The sequence below is a fragment of the Typopeltis vanoorti genome, chromosome 24, assembly GCF_054136105.1.
Source record: "Typopeltis vanoorti isolate ZY-2024b chromosome 24, IOZ_Tvanoo_1.0, whole genome shotgun sequence".
Taxonomy (NCBI): Eukaryota; Metazoa; Arthropoda; class Arachnida; order Uropygi; family Thelyphonidae; genus Typopeltis; species Typopeltis vanoorti.
Genome location: NC_143572.1, coordinates 21,894,813 through 21,912,141, shown reverse-complemented (window position 1 = coordinate 21,912,141; position 17,329 = coordinate 21,894,813). Strand labels below are relative to the sequence as shown.

The 17,329-nt window shown below is 37.4% G+C and overlaps 1 protein-coding gene across 1 annotated transcript in view; it reads right to left on the bottom strand.

Moving 5' to 3' along the window:
• LOC150092993 (regulator of G protein signaling 7-binding protein A-like) overlaps positions 1-15,691 on the bottom strand; it is a 56,939-nt gene extending 41,248 nt beyond the window's left edge. The window contains exons 1-2 of the mRNA XM_090414124.1: positions 15,524-15,691; positions 2,460-2,626 (exon numbers count right to left, since the gene is read on the bottom strand). Of these exons, the coding sequence (XP_090270250.1) occupies positions 2,460-2,626; positions 15,524-15,691 (335 nt within the window). The remainder of the gene's footprint in view (positions 1-2,459; positions 2,627-15,523) is intronic.
• Between the last annotated feature and the right edge of the window lie 1,638 nt (positions 15,692-17,329).

The following is a 17,329-nucleotide window of genomic DNA, read 5'->3' as shown; positions in this document are numbered from 1 at the left end:
TTAGATGAATAATTTAATAATAGAAACCTCCCCAATGAGATTTTTATTGCCATGGAAGTCTGGGAAAAAAAAAATAATAATAAGCAAAATACTTACCTGCTCACCATCTGATCAAAGATGAATAAAATGTCCAAAAATAATTTGAAAAAATTTAACAGGGTTTGTTATTTTTCTGAGCACTAGCCCAATTTTTTGTGTCATATATGTAAAGCTTTAAATCTGGATTCTAACAATTAAAAAAAAATCTTTAAAAAAATGAAGCCAAAAAAGCATTGCATTGCATTTCACCATGATACCTTTCCTGGACTTAATATTTTTTCTGGACATTAGGCTTTTAATAAGTTTACTATTTCACATTTTAGTTATAACTGGAATTTATTAGAGATTTTATGTCTGCTTAGTATAAAAGTTACAATAGACAATAGGATACAATCTTATATTTCATAGTTTACTGACATATGTCTCAAGGGAATGCACTATGGAATTAATGGCACCTTTGCTGCAACTACTTAATGTAAGTCTTGCAGCAGGGAGAGTCCCAAAGGAATGGAAGGTATGAAAAAATTATTCCACTTCACAAAAGGGGGAGGGAGTAAGACTAAGGCTACAAATTATAGGACAATTTTATGTCTGGGATGTTGTTCAGGTATTAGAGAAGTTGGTGAGGACTAGGATTCAAAAGTGGAGTGGATTGATACTAGCAGTATTCTTTATGATGATCAGCATGGGTTTTTTAAGGGAGGTCATGTATCAGCATGCTGCTTACATATTACAACAAGGTGACAAACTCACTCAATAAAGGAGATGCATATACAGTGGTGTACTTGGATTTTTCAACAGCCTTTCATGGACTGTCACATGACAAGCTGGTAACTCAAACAGATATGGAATTAGATAACAGACTAGTAAGTTAGATTGCTGATTGGCTGTCAGATGGGTATCAGCAGGTTGTATATGGAGGAGAGATATCCCAAAAGAGGAGGATCACTAGTGAAGTGCCACAGGGATCTGTTTTGGAATCATTGTTTAACTTGTACAATAATGACATTTGGACAAGCTTAACTAGAAATGTGCAGCTGTTCACCTATGATGCAAAGTAGGGAAGGACTATGAGAAAGTAAAGCAGACGTTGTAACCTTGCAGGAGGATCTGAATATACTATGTAAGTGGGTAAATGATTGGAACTACCAGTAAATGCAAGGTCTTCAAATTTGGTAGGAAAGGTTAGGATGCAAAATATACAATTAATGGAGAAATTTTGAGGAGATGAGAGTGATGGTGGACAGAGACTTGAAGTTTAGGGGTCACATTGTTAAAATCATAAGAATATTCCAACATATTATGGCAATAATTAGGAGAACATTGGAACGCAGAAGCAAAAAGGTTAAGATTCTCCTGTATAAGGCTGCATATGGACCACTGTGGGCAGATTTGGTTGCCTGGTTTTTTCAGGGAGATGAGGATGTATTGGAGAAAAGTTTACTAAATTATTGTCGGGTCTATGGAATGTCAGTTATGAGGAGAGACTGAGGGAATGCAACCTACAGAACCTTGTGAATAGAAGAGGGGGGGGTGGATACGAATGAGACATATAGGCTGGCGAGGAGTTGTTACCAGATTAATGTGGAGAAGATATTTCATAGAGTAGAGGGTGGAAAGGGTAGAACTAGAGACATTCATGGAAGCTGTATAAGGAGGGTGTGAACAGGAAGGTGACAAGCAAGTTCTTTGTGTGGAGAGTGATTGGTGAGTGGAATGCATTGCCTGAAAGTGTGATGAGTGCAGAAACTGTGAATGGGTTCAAGGCATCGTTCAATAATCTTTTGACAAGAGAGAGTATAAACCTCCCACAATGAGTCCTTTGAATCCATGGAGGAATCAAAGTAATCCATTTTTACCAAAATAAAAGCCATTTTGCAAGTCAGATTTGTACTTGAAATGCCATGCTTTAGAGGCGAGTTTCCATGTATCTAATACAATGAGAACACAATTCCCCACTGTATAGTTTTTTATTTATTGTTTTTTTATAGGTTCAACTGTCAGGGTGATTGTCCCCTGGAATCTCTTATTATAATCCCAGTTAGGCAGAAAAGTTTTTAGCAGTAAAACAAAAGGTGTACCCATTCAACTTATTATTAATTAACAGCTATAATTCAATCCCACTCTCCAGTCTTTTTGTTTCCTCCAATTCAACAATGCCTTAAGACTGCATAAAAATCAGTTATTGAAATTTCTTGAAAATAACCAATAAAAGGAGTCAAATGATAGCTTTTCTAAAATTACAATATTATTACAAGGACATTACTGATGCTTTTAATATTCATTCTTCAAAACATCAATAATTTCCTTCAGAACATCAATAATATCCTTCAAAATAGTAATAATATTCTTCAAAAAAGTAATATTCCACCATATTTGGCATTCACAATGATCTCATAAATAGAAAATAAAGTGATTACCTTCTAATTTGTGGCATCAAGTTACGGCTAGCTGTACAGCAAAAATCCACACATTTTCTTCGAGTCTGCCGTATCTTATCTCTTATTTCAGGAGTGTCATATGGTTTGCCAACATAAATAAGAAGATCACGAAAGAAAGCCACTAAATTGTTGAGATCATCAATTAGCTGCCAATATATAAGAAAAATAAAAAGAATGAATAAACAGTAATAAAGGAATATGCATAGCTAGTTTTTCACTAGTTTGTATAGTGCATTATACTTGACAGGAAATTATATTCTTACTTGAATCCATATTTTGCCCTAGATTAAGCAAACAATAAAAGTATGTGCATGAAGTATCTCATGATTTGTATTTTTACAGTGAGAGAAGGAAATTTCACCACATAACTTCATAACATAAAGAACACTTCTTAGAAAGTGTTTATTGGCGCATTTATCCTGCATTAAGGCACTGGATACGAGGAGTATCCAATGCCTTAATAACTCTAGACACGAGGAGGAAGTGAGCAAAAGAGTGGTAGTGGTAGTAGGAATGAATGACTTGGTTGGAAACGAGGATAATGTAAGATTGGATGTCAGGAAGTCATTGAGAAGAATAAGCAATAATAGCATGATAGGAAAAGTAGTCAGTGTGCTGTCTAGGTATGACAGTAATGATCTGAGGTGGAGGACAAAGGTTATGAATGATATATTAGTAGAAATGTGTGAAGAGAAAGGAGTGTGATTTGTGAATGTGTAGGATGAGTTTGAGGGATGAATGGAACTGAAGAAGAGTGGTGGACTGTATTTGAATGGTTTTGTTTGGGTCATCTGGAGAGCATTCTGCTGGAGGGAAGAGAAGAGTGATGAATACAGAGAATGGATCTGAACAAATAAGAAGCAATGTGGGAAAACAGAAGACTAAAGAAGGAAGGGTTGAAGGAGTGTTTATGATGTTTATAATTGAGAAGTGAGTAGCACGAGTGTGGTAAATGATAGAACAGGAATGTAAGACAGACATAGAAACAAGGGAAATGTAGGTAGAAATATATAAATGAAATATAAATAAATTATAACAGCAACATACATAGAAATGTTTATATAAATATGATATTTTATTATATCTGATATTCTTAATTATCTATTTAGTGATATTTAGATTGACACAATAAATAAGGAAAATTATGCTAATGAGGGAGTCATCCCTAATATATCAATTGGATTAGAATGATGTTGAAAGTTTATTTTTCACTTGGTTAGACTATAATAAATTTAGTTTAATCCTTTATCCAAATGTGAGCAAACAAAGTTTGCGCCTGAAAGTATCTTCAGGACTGGGGTAAGGTGGTACAACACTGGGAAACTCGTTGCAAAGGTGGAGCAAACTAACATCACTCCAATCTCAGTATCTCCCATAATGCAAAACACATCTCCTTGCGAATATGTATAATGTTATGCATTAAGGGAAGGGCCACTACCCAGACTAGTTTCGACCTTTATTGAGGTCTCTTCAGTGGGAGCCAGGCCCAGTAGAGATGACCTTGCTAATGCTTCTGCTCGTATCTCCACTTGGGCCTGGCTCCCACTGATGAGACCTCAATAAAGGTCGAAACCAGTGGGGTGCATTATGAGTTCGCTCTCTTAAGGTTTTTGCTTTAAGGGAGCAATTTGAGTCTCCGGGGAAAGTGTTTTCCGGCACAGCCCAGTGAGGGGCTTTGTCGGTGAATGCTTTTCTTCGGAATATGAGCGGCTCTGCTCGGTTGTGGTGGTGGTGGGTGGAAGGCCATCACTGAGTGGAGCCAACGCTGAGATGGACGGTCTTTCGCCCACAATTGAGTGGCCTAGGGATCGTCCGAAGACAAGGCCGATTTGTCTGTATGTGGGATGAAAAACCCAAGTTTCCGGGAGAAAAAACCCTGCTATCTCAGTATCTCCCATAATGCAAAACACATCTCCTTGCAGATATGTATAATGTTATCCATTAAGGGAAGGGCAACATTATACATATCTGCAAGGAGATGTGTTTTGCATTATGGGAGATACTGAGATAGAAGTGATGTTAGCGTGCTCCACCTTTGCAACGAGTTGCCCGGTGTTGTACCATCTTACCCTAGTCCTGAAGATACTTTCAGATGCAAACTTTGTTTGCTTACACTTGGATAAAGGATTAAACTAAATTTATTATGGATTAGAATGATGTTTAACAATGGATAATTCTCATGTGATAGGAACAAACTGAAAGTATCACATTTTCAGTTCTTCTTTTCAATTTTCAATATTTAAAATACACTGAAAAACTGAATTGATGATAATCCAATTAAGCAAGATCTGGAATGTACAGAAGATCCTGTAGGGCCATCAAACTGACATTTGGAATGTTTTTACAATTGTGGGAATAGGCATTGTTGTGCAACCACAAAAAAACCTAGTGACTGCAGTCTATGGATCACTGATTTAATTTCTTGGTAGCATACACTGTATACCTTTGCATCCCTTTTTCTGTTGTTCAAAGACTAGTCTTTGTGAATCCCAGAAAAGTGCACATTTTCTTGTTATATAAAATTTTAACAGCAATAGACATCATACATTGCATTCCAAACTTTGTCTTCTTCTCTACCTTGTTGTGGTTGATCCACTTTTCATCATCTGTCTGCTCAGATGTCATGTCCTTCATAATATCAGTTCAAAAGAGAGAGATTATTATTATTATTATTATTCGTGACACCTCCAAGGGGTCCGAAGACTCATCGCGGGAGGACACCTACAACTATCTCAACCACTACGCCGAACCTCTACTACGAATCATCTCCATCAACGCCATCTACCGCCCACCACTACCACAACTAGTATTTTTTGTCTGTAAATTGTGTGTGTTCTGAAGGGCCGATTTGTCTGTATGCGGATGAAAAACCCAAGTTTCCAGGAGAAAAACCCTGCTACCTCCGTATGAGATCGGCTAACTCACCTTCGATTGAAATCGTCCAGATAAAGATTCCTCCCGTCGCGACGAGAATCGAACTTAGGCCTATTCCAATCGAAGGGCACAATGTACAGTTGTTCTTCCCATTGCGCTATGGAGGCGCTTATGATGACTAAATGGTTTTATTTATGCTGATTTACAAGTTGTTTTGAAATCCATAATAAGAGACAAACCATCTGTTGCAATTACTTCATAAGTAGAATTAAGGCTCATCAACAGAACTAGTTTGCCATTCATTTAAATCATTCTCTTGGAAGTGGCCAACATTTACTTATACCTTTAATAAGTTCTCCATGTGGGGACTTTGCTCAAATAATAACGAGGACTAGTGTTTGTGGTTGTGTGCACATTCAGTGTTCAGAAATTATACCAAAGTATATTTTTTTTAAAATGTTGCAGATAATGAAGCACCTCGTAGCACAATTGGAAGAACAATAGTATGTTGCGCCCTTCAATTGGAAAAGGCTTAAGTTTGATTCTCGTCATGATGGGAGGAATCTTTATATGGACTTTTTCAATTGAAGGTGAGTTAGCCAATTTCATGCGGAGGTAGCAGGGTTTTTTTCTTCTGGAAACTCGGGTTTTTCATCCCTCATACAGACAAATCGACCCTTCAGAACCCATGCACTTTAGAGACAAAAAATACTAGCTGTGGTGGTGCTGGGCAGTAGATGGCGCTGATGTTGTTGATTGGTGGTAAAGGTTCGGGAGAACTGATATTATGAAGGACATGACATGTTTGAATGGGTGTAGTGGTGGAGATGGAGAGTTGTACAATAGGTGTCCTCCCAAGATGAGTCTTCGGATTCCTTGGAAGTGTCACGAATAATAATAATAATAATTTGACTTAAGAGAGCAATAAATGCATATCCAGACAGACAAACTTGTGGGGAGAGAGAGAGAGGAAGAGGACAATCCAAAGCATGATGTAATATTTATAAAATAAAATTCAAAATAAATATACAATTAAATAAGAAGAAATATAATAATGCATCTTAAATAATTACATCAGCCTAAAATAGTTTATCTAGTCAGAAGAGTATGAAATGTGTTGTAGTAATTCAAAAAACATTTTTTTATATCACAAATAGATTCAACAAAATATGTTAATGATATTGGGACAGGTCTTAGTGGTAATATGCAATCGTTTGCAGACAATGCAAAGTTGGGATGAACAATGAGAAGTAGGTGCATGTTGTGGCTTTTCAATAGGACTTGAATGCAATGGCAGCTGAGTGGGGCAAGTAAGCAGGTTTTGCAACATTATCAGTTTAATGTTGCAAAGTGTAAGGTTTTATAATTTGGGAAACAAAGATGGAAAGCACTTATAATTGGTGGAACATCTTAGAGAAGGTAGGGGATATGAGGGATCTGGGAATGATTATGGACAAGGAACTAAAATTTTGGGGATATTTTGTTAAAATTATGAGGACAACAGAGGATTATGGCAATGATCCAGAGGACACTGATATGTAGAAGTAAGGATGTTATGGTTCCCTTGTGTAAGGCTTTCAATCACGCTGCATATGTTTTACCGAGCAGAAATTTGGTCACCTGGTGTTTAAAAAGATGTAAAAATATTGGAAACAGTTCAGAGACTATTAATTAAGGTAGTTTCTGGTCTCTGGAATATTGAGTATGAAGATAGATTGAGGAAATGCAATTTGAAGAGAATAGTGGATAGGAGGAGGAGGAGGAGGAGGAAGGAAAGGGGGGGGGGATATGATTGAGATATATGATTGGCTAAGGAATTATCAGTGCCCTTGATCATGTTGTTTAATCTGAGTCTCGGGTCTGGTTTAGTCCCGAAGGTGTGGAAAGAGGGGAAAATAGTTCCACTGCATAAAGGAGGATCCAAGACTACTGTTGCAAATTACCGACCGATCAGCATATCAGGAGTCGTTGTCAAGGTCTTGCAGAAAGTAGAAAAATACAGGAATGGATTGATGAAAATGAGATATTGTATGGGGGACAGCATGGTTTTGTGAAGGGTAGATTGTGCCTCAGTAACTTCCTCACGTTTTATAACACAGTGATGGCTGAACTGGATAAGGGTAATGGGTTTACAGTAATACTGCTGGACCTGTCAAAGGCGTTTGACAGGATACCACATGGAATTCTTCTAATCCATAAACTACAACATATGGGAATGGATATGGGGTTGGTGAGATGGATAGGTGGGTGGTTGATGGAGAGATATCAAAGAGTAGTTTATTCAGGAGTAGAGTCCAAAAGATGGCCTGTGACTAGTGGTATGCTGCAGGGTTCTGTTCTTGGACCACTGCTGTTTAGTCTGTTCATTAACGATATAGGGAAGGATCTAAATGGAACAGTTCATTTGTTCACTGATGATGATGCAAAGTTGGGTAGGGTGATAATGAATGTAGAAGATGTCAAAATCTTGTAGGTCGACTTGGATAGATTGGAGTTCTGGGCTAAGGAGAATGGATGTCAATTTAATGTGACAAAATGTAAGGTTATGCATTTTGGGGTGAAAAGATTAGCAGCAGTATACCACATTGGTGGAACTGTACTCCAGGAGAATGATGAGGCCAGGGACTTGGGAGTGTTGGTGGATAGGGAGATGAAGTTTAGGGGGCACATTGCAAAAGTAGCTAAATCAGCTCATCAACTCACTTGGTTGCTGAAAAATACCTTGACAAGCAGAGACAAGCAAGTTATTGTACAGAGCCTTGATAAGACCTCATCTCGACTACTGTGCCCAGATTTGGTCACCTCGGTTCCTTCTTGATGGGGAGGAGGTGGAGAGGATCCAGAGGCGATAGGTCTATGGAATGAACCATATGAGAACAGGTTGAAGATTTGTGGGTTGCAGAAACTAGTTGATAGGCAGAAAAGGGACGATATGATTGAGATATTCAAATTGCTAAAGGGATTCTATAGGATTAATTCAGAGGATATTTTTGAGATCAGGACTGGTGGTGGGAGAACTAGGGGACACCTATGGAAGCTGGGCAAGAGTGTGGTTAGCAGAGGTGTTAGAGCTGGGTTCTTTACTTTTAGAGTGGTAAATGAGTAGAATAAGCTGCCAGAGTCTGTTGTGGGTGCTATGACGGTGAGCGAGTTCAAGGCAAAGTATGATAGATACTGTGAGAATGTCGTATAGTTGTGTGGACATGATGTTTAGGGCCTCCTTCAATGAGTCTAAGGACTCCCTGGAGTCGCCCGAAATAATAATAATAATGTGATAAGGGATTATTACCATATTAATGTGGAAGGGGCTTATACAGAATGGGGAAGATGATGGGAGAACAAACAATCATCTCTAGAAGCTGTATAAGGAGCGTATGTAAGCAGTGAGGAGCAAGTCTTTTTGCATGGAGAGTGGTGGATGATTAAAATACACTGCCTGAGAGTATGGTAAGTTCAGAGAAGGTCAATGTATTTAAGGTATGGTATGATAAACTGTATATGAGAGAGAGAGAGAGAAAGCAAGAAACAGTAGAACCTTCTGGTGATGAGTGTTTTGACTCCATGGAGGTCTAATAATAATAATAATATGGTATAATTGATAAAATAAAAAGAAATAAAAAATAATGTGTTGATTTCTTTATTTTAATTAATTAATTAATGAAATTAAGTACTTCTTTTGCATTGGCAAAGTTGAGAACCATGTTATGGAAGTGTCACTACCATAACACATGGTTCTCAACCATCCCAGATTCTAATGCATTATCCTGCATTAGTAAATGTCCCAGATTTAAAGGTTAAGAAACATATAGTTATTGAGGGAATTATCAAAGAGGTGAAGGTGAGAGGAGAAGAACCAGATGCCATCTCAGTAAGTATGAGAATGGTGAAGAAGGGTATGAGGAGTAGATTTTTTATATGGAGAAATGTAGGTGAATGGAATACATTACCAGAATATGTTTTTAATGCTTGGAGTGTTAAAGATTTTAAGGTTCAATATGATATGTGTTGTGGTTGAGTGAACCTTGCACTGACTCCGTGGAGGATATGATAATAAGAATAAAACAGGGACTTGCTTTTAGATTGCTGGTTACATTTATTATTTTTTTTTTTTTACATCTCGTACAACAAAATTTCAGCACTGTTTGAATGGGTGTCAGTTTTGTGGCATGCATGCACCAAAAAGTGTTTATGATCATGGTGATATTGAATTAAGTCATCACCTATTTGCGATAATATTATTTCAAAAGTCTACTAGTGTTAGCATGTTACTTAATGCATAAGCAATGTAAGAAAAATACAATTTTTCTTACATTGCTTTGCTAAGAGAATTAATCAGCTATCCCTGGAAATTGTGATATGAGGACAAGATTTTTTGGTTGGAAAGTGTAGATGAGTGGAACAGGTTATAAGCCAGTTGCAAGTGCTTCTGTTAAAGAGTTCAAGGTACGACAAATATCATGCGTAGTTTGGGTCTCCTGTGATGAATCTTTGAACGCCAAGGAGGTGCTAGTATAATAATAAATGTGTTCCAATAACCTTAAATTCTTCACTAAATAAAATTGTAAACAACAGCGGTATACAAAAGGAATGATTTGTTGAACAATTCGTGAACTTCAACACCAGCTGTGTATCATATTTGGAACTGTGGAGAAAGCATCATCGAACTGTGTGCAATGAGCTGAAACACTTCAAATGGGATACATTAAATACAATTTGCTAAAAATGCAACAGCATAATGTATATTTTGAATGATTAACAACTTTGTGGGATGCCAAAAAATCACAAACTGAACCTGGAAACTTTAAAAGCTATGATAATTACAAAATGTAATTTCTCAAAATCATGCAAAGATTTCAAGAAGGTGATAATGATAGAATCAAATGAAGATTTTTTTTTTTTTTACAAAAATCCACGCAGTCTATATATATATATACAAATATTTTAAGTATAAAATAATTATTTATTACTATCTTCAATAATAATTTTGTGACTTCTTTGTGATATAATTGTTACAAATATTGTACATATTATGCAATAGGACAATAGATATACATTTTTGGTGATAGTTTTTTTTTTACGTTCTCAGAAAATTTTTACATTCCGAATTGGTGTAAGTAAAAAATGGTCACCCTACTTAGGAAGTACAAGAAAAGAATTAGAAAAAAGGTATGTTTCAAAATAGCATTTTTGTGAAACGTAGCTTTAGATGTAATTTACTGCTTATATTTTTTTTTATCGATTCTTGTGATTAAAAAGGTCCAATTTATAACAAAATAAAATAGTATTATTATCGTGTCAAATCCTTCTACCAATATTATGATCATTATTATATAAGCACCTCCATGGACTCCATAAACTCATCACCATTTCACCAAAGCACTAATCATCATTTGCACACTGCCTGTCAGGTTTTGCTTTGAACGCATTCATCAACAAAGCACTCAAAACTGACTCCGGCAATCCATTCCACACATTCACCACTTCCTAGAAAAAAATCTTGTCTGCACGTCCCTAAAAATTTCCTCTGTATCAATCCTATAAAACACTTTAAGTAATTTATGTGTATCTCTATCACACCCCCCCCCTCCTTTTTTTTCTGCCTATCAATCAATTTCTGTAACCCACAAAACTTCAATCTATTCTCGTATTGAGCATATCATAAGCCTGCCACCAACTTGGTCACTCACCCCTGGATCTGTCCCACCTCTTTTGCATCTTCAAGGTGATAGAGTGACCAAGAAACCAAGTGAATAGATCTCTGCACAACAGTTCAGATGGGGGGGGGGGGACACTATCAAGGGACACTTACAATGAGACAAATAACCTCTTTATCTGCTTCTTAGTGCATTCTTCGATAGTTCATAGGATTAACAAGTAATCCTATGAACTATTTAGCCATTTTTGAAATATGACCCCTGAACTTTAACTCAAAGTCCGCTAGCATCCCTAAATTCCTAGCCCATTGACTTCTTGCAGTGGGGTTCCATCAATGAAGTACAAAGCGAGCGATAGCTTTTCTTCATCTCCTGGATATACAGGAGATCCAGATCTACTCATAGAGGTCGGAGTGCAGTTTAATCAGTGTTGTACACAACGATACAAATATTCTTATCCCAAACTACCAACGTCCTTCTCAATGCAGCAGAAATTCTCTGGGGGATTATCAAAAATGCTGCAATGTCACTCATTAACTTCAGTCCTTTACTTCTGGTTTTGAGATAAACTTGTGCCATAGTATTATAAATTATCTACATGTAAACACAAAGAAAAGTATTATTTATTAAATATACTGCTAAATATTTCAGTTTCAAATTAACAAACTATCATCAGTGGCTTAAACAACAGTTTTTTACAAGGTAGAATGCAAACAATTGATTTATTCAAAGTAGAACGAGCCGCATGATGTGAAATCGCTAATAGTGTTATTCTTTCACTAAAGAAAAGGTTAATCATAAAAGTGTAGAATAAATTGCATAAATAATTATATAATTTATATTATCATACAAAAACTTAATTTGTAATATCATACTAAACAGATCATTAGACATTACTCTCATCCGCTCACCATCAGGTAATTTAACAACATCAGTTTATAGAAAACCCACTTTTACTGGATGATACATTCTCCAACATCATCATCATCATCCTTCTCAAAAGACAGGAACCATAAAATTTGACGAGCTAGAACTAATTGTTCAACTCCCCATCATTTACAGAGAGAACTCTCTACTAACCAACAATTTATGAAATTAAATGGCTTCTTCGAAAGGACTACACAACATCTGTTTGACTCCTACAAACCCAACCAAAACAACAAAGAATCAATAATGTATAGGATTGGAAGTCAACAAAGTCGAGTTCCAATCCCGTACGTTTCTGGCATATCAGAACCTATTTCAAGAATTCTGAAGAAATATGATTTATTATTATTATTATTATTATTATTATTTGTGACACCTCCAAGGAGTCCAAAGACTCATCGCGGGAGGACACCCATTGCACAACTCTGTCTCCCATGACTTAGTAGTTACTTATATTCCCATTAATAAACGATCCACATATTTCCCATCTTCTAAAGATAAACGCTCAACCATTTCTCTTCCTGGTACATATCAAGTTCCATGTGACTGCCAGCTATCCTACTTTGGACAAACTGGACACTCTACAGAAAAAAGACTAAAAGAACATCACAACAAATCCGATAAGTCTGGATTGGCTCAACATGGAATAGAGAAGACCACAACATTCTCTGGTCTAAAACATGCCTTCTACACAAATGTCGGTATAAATTCGAACGCCTGTTTAAAGAGAGTGCTGAGGCCTTACTTCACCGCCCTAACTTGAATGACTGCTTATCCTTGTCAAAAATATGGAGAGTTTGATCCAAATAATGTATTATTTGGATCAAACTGATCCAAATAATACATTATTTTTTTTTTAAAGTAAGGCCAATAATGATATTTACAAAAACAGAAGGTCCTAAGAAAGAGCCTGTGTAGCTCAGTGGATGTGGCATTTGCACCCCACGGCGCTTGACTGCACGAAGGAAGATCATACTAAACTATCCTTTCGAATCTAGAGGAAAGTTTTCTAAGCCTTTTTTCATCAGTTCCCGAGTTAATTGATCTCTGGCATGGGCAAGCGGGTTTTTTCTCCCAGAAACTCAAGAAAATTGACCATAGGACCCATATTATTTCAGACATTAAATATATTGTGTTAGGGTTAGGGACCACGAGATGGCGGCAGTTGTTGAGCCATCTGCCTTCACTGCGTGCCGCTTAATTAGTGATAGCCTTGGCCCAGCTATTTCTGATTGGGTACCAGTGGAGATTGAACTGTCACTCAGTCTCCAAGAGTTAGATAGGGCTAAAACGGCCTCGCTTACTCCCTATATGAGAATTAAAAAAGGTGTTAGCTGATTTTGAAGGTCCTAAGAATCCATCTGGGTACTTCATCTGTCTAATGATCTGTTTAGTATGATATTACAAATTAAGTTTTTGTATGATAATATAAATTATATTATTTATGCAATTTATTTTACACTTTTATGATTAATCTTTTCAGTGAAAGCATAACGCTATTAGCGATTTAACATCACGCGACTTGTACTAATTTGAATAAATCAATTGTTTGCATTCTACCTTGTAAAGAACCGTTGTTAAAACCACTGACGATGGTCCGTTAATTTCAGCCTGAAATATTTGACAGTTTATTTAATAAATAATACTTTTCCTTGTGTTTACGTGTAGATAATTTAAAATTCAGTCCTTTATCACCATTTTCCACCCAGTTCGTCACCTCTTCTACTTCTTGGAGTATAATTCCATCAATATACGAGGTTGAAATGTGCTAAAATTGTGCACGATTTCACACTTAGCAATATTAAACTGATGTCTCCTTTCATCTGCCTGATCGACAAACAACAACAAACAATGAAGATCCTTATTTTAAGAGCATCTAGCTGTATGGAAATTAACGTTCTTATGAAAAACTGATTAATTATTTTTCACATATACCGGGTGATTATAAAATAACGTCAAGTGTTCAGAGCTCTGTAGCGAGTAATGTATTGGACGAAACACACCAATATTCAGTACACGTACACAGTGGAACACGAGGATTCGATTTAACGAAAAAAAATAGTACCAAAAGTCGCCAACAGGGAAAATTTTGGTGCTGCCAAATTAGTTTTAGTAGGTGTGACTAATGAATGATTAAATGGCAAATGAGAGACAGCACACATCAATTTCATGACGTTTATTGTTAATTACAAATGAGGTTCAATATGACCACCATTCTGATGTTCCAGGAACTGCATACGGTGCACGACAGTTTCCACAGTGGCTCTCAACATATTGGAATTGATTTGTCTCACGTGTAACGTTATTCGATCTTTCAAAGTTGGAATATCGTGTACATGTCCTTGATACACAATGCTTTTAAGAAATTCCCACAGCCAAAAGTCACAAGGATTGAGATCAGGCGATCTCGGTGGCCATGGCATGGGAAATGCACGACTAATGATTCTTCTGTCAGAGAAATGTTGTCGCAAAACACGCTGTACCTGAAATCCAATGTGGGGTGGTGCACCATCCTGCATGAAGATGGCCAAATCGAGACATCCTGTTTGCTGCAGTTGTGGAACCACAAAGCTCTGTAGCATATTGGCATACCTGTTAGTATTGATGGAACAGGTCACTGGTCCATTATGGCGATTTTCCTCGTAAAAGAATGGACCAATGATAAAAGATGCTGTAAATCTGCACCACACTCTTGACTTTGGGCGAGTGGATAGGCATCTGCAGACACACGTGCGGATTAGTTGCAGCCCAAATGCCACAGTGCGTATGTTAATATCGCCGTTCAAATAAAAGTGCGATTTGTCACTCCATAAAATCTGCCACGGCCATGCATCATCCACTTCCATGCACGCTAAGAATCTCAAAGATAAGTCGATTCATGCGGTCCCATCACCAGGGCGAAATTCTTGAACATGACTGACTTTATAGGGGTTAAACTTCAACATCTGATGTAGGATTTTCCACACCGTTGTGTATGCGATATCCGTTTGCAGGGATATTGCTTGTGCACTGCTGGTACCCTGCACATTCGTCCTCTCCTGTTCCACAATAGCAGTTGAAACTTGTTCAACTTGTTGGTGATTGATTGGTTTGTGTCCCCTGCCTACCTGCACTGCTAGAGTTGCAGTAGTTTCAAATCGCCGAATCAGTTTTCGTAAGTTTGTTACGCTAATCGGTCCTTTTCGTGAATTTTTCATACGCCGAAAATCACGACGACAAGCACTGGCATTATTGTTCCGCTAATAATAGAGTTTGACTAACAAAGCACGCTCACGTAAGGTAAGAGGCATCGAAAAGCAGTTCGTCTACGAATGATAAGAAATATCACAGGCTTTCCTTTTATTGCATGATCGCTCACAAGAAACGCGATAATACAAATTAATGCATTTTACTCGATAAACAGTGCAAAAATTTCCCCTGTTGGCGACTTTTGGTACCATTTTTTTCGTTAAATCGAATCCTCATGTTCCACTGTGTACGTGTACCGAATATTGGTGTGTTTCGTCCAATACATTACTCCCTAGAGGGCTCTGAACACTTGATGTTATTTTATAATCACCCGGTACTTTATTTTTTTAATTTACTTACCTTACCACACTCTACTAAATGTGCCTGGCTTCCTTTACTACCTTCCGGACTATCATATACTGCAGGTCGAGATAGACGACGAGTGATGGCCGCTCTCAACCCGCCGATGTTAGGCTGGCTGCTGTGGCGGTGATCGAGCCGCCTTTTTACCGAGTCCAGACCGGTCATTCACGATAACATATGTGTTGCATGTGAGCACCAAACCACATTAGAAGGACGGAGCTAAACGACAGCTGCCACTAGTCGATTCTACCACACCAGCGATCGAAACCTGACGAGGCTTCTTGAAATGTTGAATAAATTCCTTTTCTTGCTTAAGTCAAGACATTGCTTCAGAGCCTAAAAGCATATAAAAATGAATCACTATTGGTTCAACTCAGACTTAAATTATTTTAGTTATTGTTCATGTAATATAAACGAATAAAATACATAATTAAATTAATATACGTATATATAAACATAAAAGAGAGCCAGTGTAGCCTTGTAACAATGATTCTGGTTTCCTAACTAAATTGCCAGAAGAAAGATGTAGCTTCGATTCAGGATGCCGAACAGAGAGAAAACTTTTACTTAGGTCATATATTTCAGCTAGTTCCCAAATTAATCGATCTTTAGCACAGGCAAGTAAGGTTTTTCTTCCAGGATCATGTTTTTGAGTTCACAACTCAGAAAAGTCGATCATAGTGCTCACATTGTTTCAGACAGTAATATCAATTAGGATTAATATCATAATACGTAGCAGTGGCCTACCATGCCTCTCTCTCTCACTCTCTTCGAGGTCTTCAAAATCTTCAGAACTCATGAATTCAGCTATTGATGACGAATAAAAATAGAGAAGAGCCTCCATAGCTCAGTCGATATAGACGAAGCCCTTTGGTCAGAAAAACCTGGTTCGATTCCCGTCAGTGACTTGAGGAACCCTTATTAGGTCTCTTTGGACGAAAGGTGAGTTAGCCTGTCTCATACGGAGGTAGGGGAGTTTTCACCTGGAAACTCGGGTTTTTCGTCCCACAGAACAGGCAAACTGGTCCTGTGAATACACACGGATTACAGTCGTGAATATTAAATATTGAAATAAATTGCTCTCAGGGGATGCAGCAGAGATGTGATGAGCCATCTCATCTCATCTTCTCTATATCCTCTTTTACCTTGCGGTGTCGAGGGTTAGTTAATCATCGGACCTCAAACCGTTCACAGGATAAGCTGGTCAGCTCTATGCCCCAGTGTATCCTATGTCCATAATGTTGAGTTCTCAAGGCGGTTTGCCTGTTTGCGGGATGAAAAACCCCAGGATAAACTGGGGGGAACCCTACCGTCCATGCCCAAGATTCAGCCATAGCCAAGTTATGGCTGAGGAAGATCCTTCAGCTCCTCATATGGTTGCAAAGCGCAACCATATGCCTGCGGAATGATTGATTTATTTCTGTCTGTGAAGCCAATATACATTGGCTTCACAGACAGAAATAAATCAATCCTCTAAACAGCTTTGTATTCCAAAAAGGAGAATATAAACACTTTTTATTCCTAATCTTCCTTCATCATCAGTTATTGAATTTATTTCTAACGACAATTTATACACCTCAGAATAAGAACATGACAGACAAATGCTGCCATCCCGTTTTTCATAACACTAATTGATATTGTTCGGTGAAATAATCGTGAATTCTACGGTTGATTTTTCTGAGTTGTTGGGTTAAAATCCGAAGTTTTGTGAGGGAAAAAAAAATACTTATATATACAGGGTGGCCATAAAATAACTTTCCCTTTTTGGAAGTATCTGTAGCTAAAACCAATAAACGGAATGAG